Below are 12,955 nucleotides of genomic sequence, written 5' to 3' on the forward strand. Positions count from 1 at the left end.
GACTATATAGATATAGAGGAAGAGTCTTCTACATCTGGTATGGACCCTTTTTCCTACATGGACATTGTATCCCTATTTATGTGCAGATGAAAACCCCTTCCCTCCAGGGTGCGGTGGCATCAGCTCACAAGATGACCACTCTGGGCTTTAAGTGTCCTCTTTGTATTGTCATCAGGGAACTTCTCTCTCCATAGTTAGCTCTGTGTTAATTTGTTGTTATATTTTACCCAGAATTACTGAAAGTTTTACTTAAAAGGGATCCTAATTAGCTCTGTTTACCTGTTTCCAGAGCTGAAAGCTTCAGTTCTAGAGTATCAGTTTGACTTTTCCTAAAAATACATTCCAGTATATTTCTCTGGTGAAAGTCTCTAAACTGTTATCTATTGTCCCATCATTTCCTTATTTTCTTGAATATATTAAAAGTATTTTATAGCCTTTATTGGTAACTCTGATGCCTACATCACCTGGGGTTTGCATCCTTTGTCTAATGCTCCTTATTCTCATGTTATCTGTCATATAGTCTGGACATGTTGCATGTCTAGAAATTCTTTATTACATGGCAGACATTGCAAATGAAAAATCCATGTTATCTTCCGTGAGAGCTTTTCTACCTTCCCGTTAGGCAGACAGTGTGAGGGACTGATCATGTCACTCCAATCAGGCGCTGAGGTGGATCAGGACTAAAGTGCCTTTTTTCTTAAAACAGCTTTGAGGTATACTTGGCAAAATAATTTTCACACGTTTAAAGTGTACAGCTTAATACGTTTTGACGTAAGTATACCCCAAGGAACCATGACCACACTCAAGACAGTGAACATACCCATCACCCACAAAGCTTCTCTCCTGACTTTTGTTGTCCCTCCCTCCCTCCCCGTCTCTTCCCCTGGGAACCATTGATCTGCTTTCTATCACAACATAGTGGTTTGCATTTTCAAGATCCTTATATGAATGGATTCATGCAGTATCTACTCTATGTTGTCTGACTTCTTTCATTCAGTGTAATTATTTTGAGAATCATCTGTGTTGCTGTATTAATAGCTTATTTGTCTTATAGTAGAGTATTGTTTAGTGCTGAGTTTTTACTGAAGAGTTTATTGTGAGCAGTGTTTGTATAGACCATCATTTCTTTCTGCATTTACTTCTTGATGGATGCATGGGTTATTTACAACTTGTGCTATTATAAATAAAATAGCAGTGAATGTTTGGTTACAAGTCTTTGTATGGATATATGCTTTTCCTTTCTAAAGCACCAGATGAGGAATGTCTGGATTATATGGTACACAGGTGTTTACCTTTTTAAAAGAATCTGTTAAAGACTTTTCCAAAATGGTTGTACTATTGTAAATTCCTCGTGGTGTGTATCAGTTCTGGTTGCTCTACTTCCTTGCCAGCACCTTGTAAGGTCAGTCTTTCTAACTGTATTCATTCTAGTGTGTATGTGAACTAGTATCTCACTGTGGTTTTTAAAAGCATTTCTCTAATGACTAATGACACCTTTAATCAGCATCTTTTCATATGCTTATTATCCATCTGGATATCTTTACTGAAGTGTGTTTTCTGGCCTCATTCATTCAGGTGTTTGAATTATTATTGAATTTTGAGACCTCTTTATTCTGGATCAGATACAAAGAGAGACCTTTATCAGATATATGATCTGCAAATAGCTTCTGTCTATGGCTTGTCTTTTCATTTGCTTAGCAGTGTTTAGAAGAGCATTGAAGAGTCTTCATGTTCATAAAGTTCACTCTATCAGTTTCTTTTTAAAATAGATGATACTTTTGGTGTCATAGCAAAGAAAAATTTGCCAAACCCAAGGCCATAAACCTTAAGCCTATGCTTGTTCTCCTAGCTGTTTTATAGTTTTAGATTTCCTATTAAGATCTATGATCCATTTTGAGGTAAATTTTGTATATTTTGTGAGGTGTGGATCAAAGTTCATTTTTTTTTTTGCGTATCACGATCTAATTGTTCCAGCACTACATGCTGAAAAGATCCTTTCTCCACAGCATCCTTTTTGAGAATAAATTGTCTGTATAAGTCTTGGTTTAGTTCTGAACATTCTATTGTGTTCCATTATTCTATTTTCCTGTTTTACACCAACACCCTAATTTCTGATTACTGTAGCTTTATAAAAAAAGTTTGAAAATCAGATAGTGCAAGTCTTCCAACTTTGTTTTTCTTGTTCAAAGTTGTTTTGGATTTTTGGGATCCTTTGAATTTTTATATGAATTATAGAATAAGTTTTTAAATTCCTTACATCCTGTTCTGCCAAAATTCCACCCATGTCTTTGGCCGTCTCCAAAGCCACATTTTCTGAAGAAGTCTCTCTAGATCCCAGGTGAAAGGAATTTCTCTTTCGTCTGTGCTCAAATCACATTTGATATTATTTGATTACATTTAATCATATTTGCCTGTATGTACTTGTCTGACCTTTCCAGCCATTTAGTAAATCTCAAAAGATTAGGAATCTTGACTTGGTTCCCTCTGTGTGCTGAGAAACTAGTTCTATGCTTTGCAGGAGTGAGCCCTGCAGTAAGAGGTATCTGCAGCACACATCTAGCTCATTGCTTGAATATTGTCAAGGAATTCTGCAGATTTAGAATTGTTTATTGATTGTTGTCTCCAAGACGGCTCAGTCTTTTTTATTTCTATTGCTACTGCTGAAGTTTCAAAGAACAATGGGCTAGTTATTTTCCAAATATCAAATCATACTCTAATTGTGTTGTCACGCAAATTATGTGCTGCTGTGTCTTAACAACCTGCTTAGTGTTCACAGGCTCCTTCACTCATGGAAAATTTGGGAGAATGTCATATCCTTAGAGATAGCAATGCTGTCTTTGGTGACCTGAGCAGCAGTATCTGAATTCACTCCTGCTGTTTTTCCAGTGTCCCCTCTAGACCTCCTCCAGCCCTCCATGGGGGGCCCTGCAGTTCTGCCCTAGAAAAGCCTGTTGCTTCTCAGGAAGACTTCCCTATGAAACATAACCATGTCCTTCTTGTGGGGACATTCAGTCCAGAGACCTGAAAGCAGGGGAAAATATTTAGCCTGCTTTTGGTAGAACCTAAATTCTTCCATACTTGTTAGAAGCAATTTCAATGAGGAAACTGTTTTGGCATCTAACAAATCAGCATAAATGACTGATGAGGAAGATCAGCTTCCCCATCCCACTCAGTCGTCATGTTGATGTGACACACACATTGGCAAACATTTTCTCCTGTGAGCAACATAAAGTTCAAGACGTTATGAATGGCTTTTTGTTTTTATTTCTTAGTCTTTCCACATTCACTGTGTCTCGTGAGATTATATGAATCCTGCTTATTTTCAGCCCAGCACTAAACTTTTTAAAAGGATCACGTGTTTAAAAGGCTAGTGGACAATTTTTTAGAAGACAGAAATCCTTAGATTTTGGTCCCAGAGTTGAATCTTGGTTAGTGGTGAATGAAAATTCCCGTTAAAATTTTAAATTCAGTGATATAAAGTCTTAAAAATAGTTAAATATTAGTCAATTTCATTAAACACTATAAGAGTTATTTACCTTTAAGCCTGTTTCTGGGGCAATTTTGCAATGATTCCCTCCCTTTATCGATTCCCTCTTTATCAGAATCCTTGAGAGGCCCCTGTCATCATTGTCAGTATCATCATCATCATCATGGAACTGATTCTTCTGGAAGATTCTAGGAAAATAAAGAGATGGACGGGATTATGTGTAGGTCAGTGTGTGCATATACAATAAGAACAGCTGTCAGACATTAGATGCAAGATACCCATTTCATTTAGGGGAGAATGTGGTCATGAAATCCTGATGTGGTGAATGAAGGAAGCGGTGGGAACAGGATAGTCAATGGAAAGGAGGAGGAAGTGAGTGAATTGGAGAGCATAGATCCTTGGTTAGTTGATCAGCACATTGGTGAGAATGAGGGGAGTGTGATGGCAGAATCATGTCCCTCCCCGGCCACAGGGTAGTCACCTGTGACATGTTACTGTACATGGCAAAAGGGATGACAGATATTTTAGGATTAAAAATCTTAGAGGATTTCTGTCTCCTAAATTGTCTATTAGTTAGCCTTTAAACCCATGATACATTATTATAGATTAGTGCAGGGGCACAAATAAAATGGATTCATATAATCTCACCAGACAAACTGAATGTAGAAAGGATAAGGAAGAAAAACAAAAAGTCACTTATAAGTGCCTTGAACCATAAATTGCTCATGAGGAAATGTTACACAAGGTGAATGTCACAGCCACATACACACTGCCTGAGTGGGATGGGACAAGGGGATCCTGAGATGAGACAATAGGGTGAGTAGTCTGGATTGTCCAGGTGGGCTGAATGTAATCACAGGGGTCCTTAAATTGGAGGATATTTCCCAGCTGAGTTTAAAATCAGAGGGAGGTGTAGCGATGGAGCAATGTTCAGAAAGGCTGCTGACCATGAAAATGGAGGAAGTTGAGGGGCACAAGCTAAGGAAGGTGGGTGACCTCTGTAAACTGGAAAAAAAAAGGAAACATTCTCTTCTAGACCCTCTAGAAGGAAGGAACCCTGCTGGTATCTTGAATTTATCCCAATGAGAACTATGTTGGATCTCTGACATCCACAGCCATAAGCTAATAAGTCTGTGCTGGTTTAAGCTATTAAGCTAATGGGAATTTGTTACAGTGGTAATAGGAAAATAACATAGTGAGTGGTAGTGTAAGGGATTAAAGGTCTAGGATGGGGTGTGGAGAGAATTCTGACATTTACACCTAAAAAACAACCAGGTGAAGTGGGAAGGTGTTTTAAGGAAGACCTACCTGGCAGGGCTGTCAAGCAGACTGGAGTGAGCGAATCCTTGGAGTTAGAGGAATCAATTAAACCTCACAAGGAAAATAAGAAATAAAATGTAGCAGGGCTTCAGTGTTAGTAGATGTAGGAATGGAAATGGGCAGAGAGATATAAACATTATTTTGAAATTAGCTACAGGTTTGATGACTGCATGTTTGGGAGAGTTAGCCGATGTGTGGACTGAATGCATCCCCTCAAAATCCATATGTCGAAACCTCATCTCCCAGGGTGATGATATAGGGATGCGGGGCCTTTGGGAGGTGATTAGTAGGATAAAATGAGGTCATGAGAGTAGAGCCCTCATGAATGGTATTAGTGTTCTTATACAGGGCCCCAAAGTGCTTGCTTCTCTCTCCTCTCTGGGCCATGAAGATAGTGGGAAGACAGCCATCTTCAAGCTGGCAATCCTCTCCCAGATACATTGACCTTGAAAGCCTCAGCCTCCAAACCATAAGGAATATGCTGGTTGTTTAAGCCACCCGACACACGGTAATTTGTTACAGAATCCCAGACTGACGAAGACAGTGGAGAATGCCACTGTGTTTTGCACTGATTGCCTGGAGAATGCTGAAACCCAGGGAAGTGGGCAGCACAGACGTTTACTCATTTAATCCTGCCAACACTGTAGGGGATAGAGTCTACATTTTCCTCGCTATTTAAAAGGTAAGGAAAAGAGGCACAAACAATAACAATGACAACGACATCAACAACAACAACAGCAACAATAATTTGTCCAAGATTCACACAGAACTCCCTGGAGGGAGAGTGAGAATTAATACTTATGCAGGCTGGCCCCAGAGCCCCTGCTCATAACTACTAAGTCAGATCACCTTGCTTATTTAATCAGTTTTTTTCAACTGTGATATGAGTGTACTGTGTCCAGTAACTTATAATTTCAAAATACCTCACTGTAAGGGAAACATTAGTCGCAGGCATTACAACCCACAGAAAGCTAGACATACAAAAATAACTTGTTAAGGCAAGATAACCAATAATGTTTTTAAATATTATACCTGCTGACCCTTTGCAATAAAGTGTTTTTTATAATTCTGTCTGGCTACAGAATAACATCATAATCCTGCATGTGGCTGGTGGCTCCCGTGTTGGACAGCACGGGTCTAGAGAATTTAAATGACTTGCCCAGCCTTGCCCAGGAAGCTCGTGGTGGGATCAGAGCTATAGTCTGGGACTGTTCCTTCCTATCCAAGTCCCTCATGGAAGTTTAGAAGCTTCTCCTTTGGTGCCCAGCTGTCTATCCGTACTTATGACATCTTGTCAGGTGCCCCGGCCTGCTCCTGAACATCAGCCAGAACCCACTTCTGCTCTTTTTTGGCCAGGTAATACCTTCTAGCAACTTCCATTGCCTTCTTGGCATCAGTTTTTACATGGAAGGGTAGTGGCTAGAGAAGGAAATGTGTCCACATGACAGGTTTTTCATAAATAAAGTAGGAGTGGTCAAGAGAAGAAAACCTTCAGGAATACGAGTGGAAGCAGGTCATTTAATATACCAAATGCGTACTTTCAATGTATGTTTGTGTTTCCGAGTCCACGCTTGTTCTACTCGTGCATTATAGGCCAACACATCAGGAGACAAGGATTTGGGGCAAGAAATAGCAGCTTTAATTTGTAAAGCCAGTGGAGAAGATGGTAGACCAATGTCCTGGAGAACCATCATCCCAAGTCAGAATTCAGGCTCTTCTTATATTAAAAAGGGGAAGCGGGAATGCTTGGTTGATGCAAACTTGGTGTATGAATTCTTTGTTTTTAGAATCCTTTGTTCTTGCAGCTCTTCACCTGGGTCAGATCCGTGTAAACCTCCAACAAGCAAATGTTATTTTCTATTCTGTATCTTGTTATCTATATACGAATGGAAAAGTGATAATATCCTTCAAAGTCAGAGCCTTGAGAATAGGGTCTCCTGTATATTTCAGGATCTAGGCAACATTGTTTCACAAAAGGTGCAGAAACAGCAAGACTAAGCCTAGGAAACAGGGCACAGGTTTAAAGTCAAAGGAACAGATCTAATATGGAGTCAGATTTGTTCTTTCCTATTTCAGTAGTGCCATGGAGAAGGCACTGTGGGCAGCTTTCTGTAGGGTCCTGGAGGCTTTCTCTCTCAGCCTCTGTGCGCCTCTATTGAAAACCCGTCATCGCTATCTGGCCTGCTGGAAAACCAGTCCGCCTGTTTTGCCCTGAAGTTGTGTTCTGTTTATAACTCATCTCTACTCCTTGGAAAACAACTCAGTAAAAACTCAGTTGGTTTCCCACCAGCCCTGAGCAGGGGTGAGGGATAGCATGTTATTATTTTATAAAAAAAATATATAAAAATGTTTTAAAACAGCACTGGGCACATAGGAGAGAGACAATCAATGCTTCCTGGCTTAAATCGAAAATGATGACTCAGTGAGTCTATGGCTGCTGTATTTGCTGAACTAGTTACTCCTTTGCTCCATTACACATTTATTTTAACTGAAAAAGAAATATATGCATATGGTTAAAAAAATTCAAACAGAGCAAAAAATACTCAAGTGAAAGAAGTTTTCCCTCATCCTCTGTTCTTACACGCCTCCCTGGAGATGCCAATGTTTACAATCCTTTGTGTGCTTTTCCAGATATGCTATGCAAGTTCCCACCAATGTATGTAAATTCCTTTAAAGTTTTACTTATTTTTAACTTTAAGGGATTTAAATCCTCAAGTGGCTTCTGCCACAGTAATAGAAAAGAAGAAATCTGACTCCATATTAGATCTGTTCCTTTGACTTTAACCCTGTGCTCTGTCTCCTAGGCTTCTTCTTGCTTGTAAAACAATGTTGCCTAGAGCCTAAAATATACAGGCGAGCCTATTCTGAAGGCTCTGACCTTTAAGGGTATTTAACACTTTTCCAATCATATAAAGATAACACGTTGCAGAATAGAAAATAACGTTTGTTTTGTTGGAGGTTTACAGGGATCTGACCCAGGGAGATAGCTGCAAGAACAAAGGATTCTAAAAACAAAGAATTCCTACACCAAGAAGTTTGCAAAAACCAAGCACATAGGAAAGCAGCCTGAATTCTGACTTGGGGAGATGGTTTTCCAGGACATTAGTTTGCCATCTAGGTCTACAGAAACTTGCTATTCCATGCCCCAACACTTGGTCTCCCAACTTACTGGCCTGTCCTGCACTGAGGAGAATGAATTTGGACTCAATAACACTTCTACCTACCTAGCAAGTTGGACACTGGGACTGAGGGCAGCTCTCCCACACACAGGGGCCTACGGTGAGCCCTTGATTATTCCCCGAGGTTGGGGTGTGGTTTACCCAGGAGGGATGGGGACTCTACACCAACACTCAGGCAGTCTGCTCCTTCTGGGGCTCTGACATTTTACCTCCCGCTCCCTGCCAGCCCAACATTTGGGACAGTGGAGCTAAGGCAGAGATCGTGCCTGCCTGTTTCCCAGCGTGTAAAAGGGGAATATGTACTCTTCCCAAGGTAGTTCTGAGAAACAACACCTGCGGGTGCTTGGTTCCCTGAGCAACAGTAAACCTAGCTCCTTGTGGGGGCAACGGGTATGATACCCGTAGGGTTTCTGCAGAGACCTTAGCTGGAGGGCTGGGCCAGGGACGTAAAATATGAGCTGTGGGCAATGACGGGTAAGAGAAGGGTGTATAGGCAGGACTGCTGCCTCCTTCGGGGTGCCACAAGAGGTAAAACGCTTTCTCCCCATCTCTGTTACTCCCCTCCCAATTCCAGATAACTGCCTTCCCTCTGCTCCTCCTGTCCATGTGTCTCCCTCCACTTTTCCCCGCCTCCCCTCCTCCTCCCCTATTCTCCCTCCCTCGGTTCCCCTTCTCTCTCAGGACCCAGAGCGGATCGCTGGCCCTCCTGCGCATGCGCAGTTGCTGCCAGCTGGACCGCGGGTTGGAAGCTCCAGCTCCGAGCCGGGGATCGGCCCCAATGGCTTCTCAGCTCTGTCGCCCTGTAGGCCTTTGGCTACTGCCTGGGGCCGGGGCCTCTGGCTGTGGAAGTGCAAGGTGAGGGGATATCGGGAAAGGGGTGAGGCGGCTGCGGGAGGGCGGTCGGCGTGTCACAGCCCCCCAGGGCGCCAGTCAGCGTGTGTTCAGCTGGATTGCTCGGGCCAGAGCCCTCTGCCCGCGCCACCTGCCCCGGCGCCCCGGCCACAGCTGTACAGGGCCAGGTGTGCCCCTGCGCCTCTTGGCCCAGCCGGGCTCCCCTCAGTCCGCGGCTGGCGTCCGCTTCCCCTCTCCCGCCCGCGAGTCCTCCCCTCCCGGGCTTCCTCTCCTTGGCCGCCGACCCGTCCCCACCACTGGGCGGGCTGTGTCCCGGGCGGGCGGGGTCTGCACACCCGGACGGGGCGGGCGGCTTGGGCTGGGGCTGGGGCTGGCCTCCGAGCGGGGCTGCAGCCCGCGTCCCCCACCCCGCTCTCCCTGCCCCGCGACCCCGGGGCTGCCTTCCTCTCCCTTTCCCGATCCCTGAGGTCCAGATTAGCGGCGTGGGCGCTGCTCCCCAGGCTGAGAGCCCGCGGCTGTAACTCCCAGCTTCTCCTGGTGGAGTCGGGAAAAGGGAGCGGCAGTGCTGAGGGAGCTTCTGTCTCCTTGATCAGGATTTCTGCCCCAGGTAAGTACCTTGAACACTTTCAGGTGTTATGATGGCGGTGCTTGTTGATGTCACATGTTTTTATACTGAGAGGGATTACAGTGGTGAAAGCAGGGCTTGGTTCAGTTAAAAATGAGCTGAAGGCATGAGGCTGTCTCATCCTCCATCATTCACTCTCCCAGGGTGAAACGTGAGACCGTCGATCTTAAAAAGATACTTATAGTCCCTAACTAGTCCAGCCCAGCTATTGTGTGTTAACAGGAACAGCACAACCTGAGGCGTTGGAGACCCAGGGACATTGCACTCCTAAAGAGCTCCTGGCAAAATCTGGTTTGTTTTGGTTTTTTTTGTTTGTTTGTTTTAATTAAATTGTGGGACAGACTAGTAGTATAGAGGGAAAAATAATTGGCAAGAAGGATTTTTTCATATAACAGCTTTATTGTGATATTGTTCACACACCATGAAGTCCACCCACTTGAATGTTACAATTCAGCAGCTTTTAGCATATTCACATTTGTGCAACCATTATTATTCCAGAACGTTTTCATCACATCAGAAAGACCAGTTGAAATGCATGACCTATCCACCCCTTCCCAGTGGTGGTTCTAAAGAAGTTTCTTGGCTGTTCCTGACCATAAATTAACTTGTTACATTCCATGAAATATCTGGGAGGAATTCTAATCAGAATTGCAATGAATCTGTCTATCAAAGCAGGAAGAATTAATGTCTTTATGGCATAAACTTCTTCTACACATGAATATATCTGGGACCCTATCTTTTCATCTGTCCAGAGCCAGGCCTATGGGAAATCCTCATTAATTCTTGGGTTTGTGAGTGATGAGATTCAATACATCATTAGATGGAACTGTAGCCTTTCACTGAAGAGAAAAGTAACCTCGTAGAAGCCAAGTGATTCTCTGATGGTTAGAATGAGAGACCGCCAGTGCTGGAGTATTCGAGTGGACTTGGTGCTTGCAGAGTTCTCCACCACCTACAGCTAAGGGGATTACCGTGTTCTTTTACTTTTTTTTTTTATGGCGTTGCTTTTATTTTTACTTATTATATAAAATTATTTTTTATTGAAGTGTTGTAAATTTACCATGTTAGCTTCAGATGTACAGCAGAGATTCAGTTATAAGCTTATGCATATGTATATAAATGTTTTTCAGATTGTTTCTAGTACAACTCATTACAAGAAATTGAAAATAGTACCCTGTGCTATATAGTAGGTCCTTGTCATTTAGTTTATATTTATTAATGTGTATCTGTTAATCCTCCCTTTCCTGCCTGCTAACAACAGTTTGCTTTCTATGTCCATGAGTCTATTTCTAGCAGCACCGTTTTTGCTAGCAATATATGCTGGTTGGCTCTTTTCTGTTTCAGTAGTTCCATCTTATGTGTGGGCGTTTTTCTTCTGGTGGGCCTGTGTGTGGTTTGCACACGTGATAATAGAGATCTGTATTTGGGAGAACTCCAGGCCTCGTGTAGTCCCTCGTATGGAGCGCCCACTGAACTGATGCTTGAACTTGGAAAAAAACAGTAAATGTTGGAATTTCCACTATGGTTGAGACTTCCAGGTTTCTATAACCTCTTTAGCCCACCTAAATTTTGGCTGCACCCAATACTGGATAATTTGGTGGAACTTCATGGTATGGTGGTGTAGAGACAGGGCCTTGTATGCTTCTTCTCTTTCCTTTTTCTAACAATCATTTTCCTGGGCCTTCCAGGTACTCCCCCAGAAGGGCCCAGGGCTGGCTTGGTGCTGCACTGAGGCAATATTTGTTAATAAGTCCCTTTCCTCATCTCTTCTGAGCCTCCATTTCCTTCTCTACACAATGAGGGCTTAGACTAGATAAGTGCTTTTCAGTTTCTTTTAAAGCCATGTTTCCTTTGAGAAACAGAAAATTCAAATCTCTCCTCCCATCACAACCCTTTAGATTTTGACACGTCCTCCAAGGAGTCACATAGCTCTTTGTGGTAAATTGATATGATTGTGATTCCACGTGGCACAGAAAAGACTCTTCAGAGATTTATTGCAGGGAGAGGGCAGGAAAGGGGCAGTATGTCACACTTTCTTGTGTGAGCACTGGAGCAAAGGCTTGGGTTTAAATACAGTGTCTGATGTGGCATCTCTCTAATCTTGCACAATGTGATAAACCTCTATCCCTAGTTTCTTAATGTGTCAAGTTGGGGTGGTAATGTTTTAAGGCTTTTGTGAAACATTATACACATAAGCCATTTGTGTCTCGGTAGATACAAGACCTGCTAGAGAGTCGGAATTTCTTTAAAAATACATATATATTGTCCACATCACTCTGTCTGTGTGTATTTTGAAGTTCCTGGAGGGTGAGGGTTGAGTGTAATGTCCATCGTGGGACAGGTGGCCCATGGGTCTGTGTGCCTCAGATTGCCCCCTCCTCCCCAGTCCTCTTCCTCTCAGTCCAGGATGAAGTTCCCTAGTAGATTTACACACAGGTCTTGTGGAAATGGCTTTTCATTTTATTGTTTCACCAAGGAGGGTTGCCATCATGATCTCTGTGGTCAGGTTTTGGTGACCTGAAGGCTATGCAATTGGGGATTTCTATTTTATAAAAAGAAAAAAAATTACAAATACAAAATTAGACCTAGGTTGGTGGCAGGGGCTTTTGAAAGTGGGGACCATTAGCTTTTTTAGCTTCAGGTGCAGTGGCCTCTGGCCACGAGGACACATCCTCATGCTCTGAATTTGGAGGGACCAGTGGGTTCAGTGGAAATATTTACTGAGTGCATCTCATGGGCTGCGCATTCTCTTATTTGTACTGTGTGTTCCTTATTTGAGATGGTGAGCTGATTTAAACTCAATAGCCTCTTTAAAATAATAGACTTTTTATTTTTAGATGTAATGTAGATTCCCATGTAGTTGTAAGAGATAATATGGAGAGGGCCTATGGACTCTTTGCCCAATTTTCTTTAATAGTTCCATCTTGCAAAGTTGGGGTACTATTCATTCGTGACTCACTAACCCTTTTAGGTTTGTGTTATTGCCCTCATTTCTATTTATGAATAAACTGGTGTTGAGAGAAGCACACAGGTCTGCCCAGGTCACCCACGTGGTTAGTGAAGATTTGGGTGGAACGTGGGCATGGCATTTCCAAGCAGTACCATTATGATGGTCTGTGGCAGGGAGCAGCATTCACTTTGCTTGTTTATTCATTCATTCAACAAACATTTATTGAATAAACTCTGTGGGTCAGATGCTTTCATAGGGTTATCTGATTCTTCAGCAGTATGGAGAATCAGGTAATGTTTTCTTTTTTTTTTTTTTAATATGAGAAAAATATCTCTGAGAGGTTATAATCTCCCCAAAGGAAAAATAGCTCATAAATGAGGGATAGTACATTTGTACAGTTCCTTCTTCTTATGCAAATGGTACCCTAGGCATTTTACATTTGCAAACTTCCATAATCCAGATATATTCTTGTAAGGCAAGTAGTTTTTTTTTTAATTGAAGTATAGTCAAGTTTACAATGTTGTGTCAATTGCAAGGTGGTT

General features: G+C 42.4%; 2 protein-coding genes across 1 annotated transcript in view; both read left to right on the forward strand.

Annotated features, from left to right (window-relative positions):
- Positions 1–12,955, forward strand: part of LOC140693124 (uncharacterized) — an 843,637-nt gene that overhangs the window by 399,834 nt on the left and 430,848 nt on the right.
- The window catches only part of LOC140693128 (uncharacterized), a 38,317-nt gene continuing 30,825 nt past the window's right edge, over positions 5,464–12,955 (forward strand). Inside the window, exons 1-5 of the mRNA XM_072957199.1 lie at positions 5,464–5,489; positions 6,106–6,163; positions 8,561–8,841; positions 9,306–9,445; positions 9,686–9,754. Coding sequence (XP_072813300.1) covers positions 8,591–8,841; positions 9,306–9,445; positions 9,686–9,754 — 460 coding nt within the window. The 5' untranslated portion in view covers positions 5,464–5,489; positions 6,106–6,163; positions 8,561–8,590. The remainder of the gene's footprint in view (positions 5,490–6,105; positions 6,164–8,560; positions 8,842–9,305; positions 9,446–9,685; positions 9,755–12,955) is intronic.

Source organism: Vicugna pacos, unplaced genomic scaffold (genome assembly GCF_048564905.1).
Source record: "Vicugna pacos unplaced genomic scaffold, VicPac4 scaffold_19, whole genome shotgun sequence".
NCBI classification, from domain to species: Eukaryota; Metazoa; Chordata; class Mammalia; order Artiodactyla; family Camelidae; genus Vicugna; species Vicugna pacos.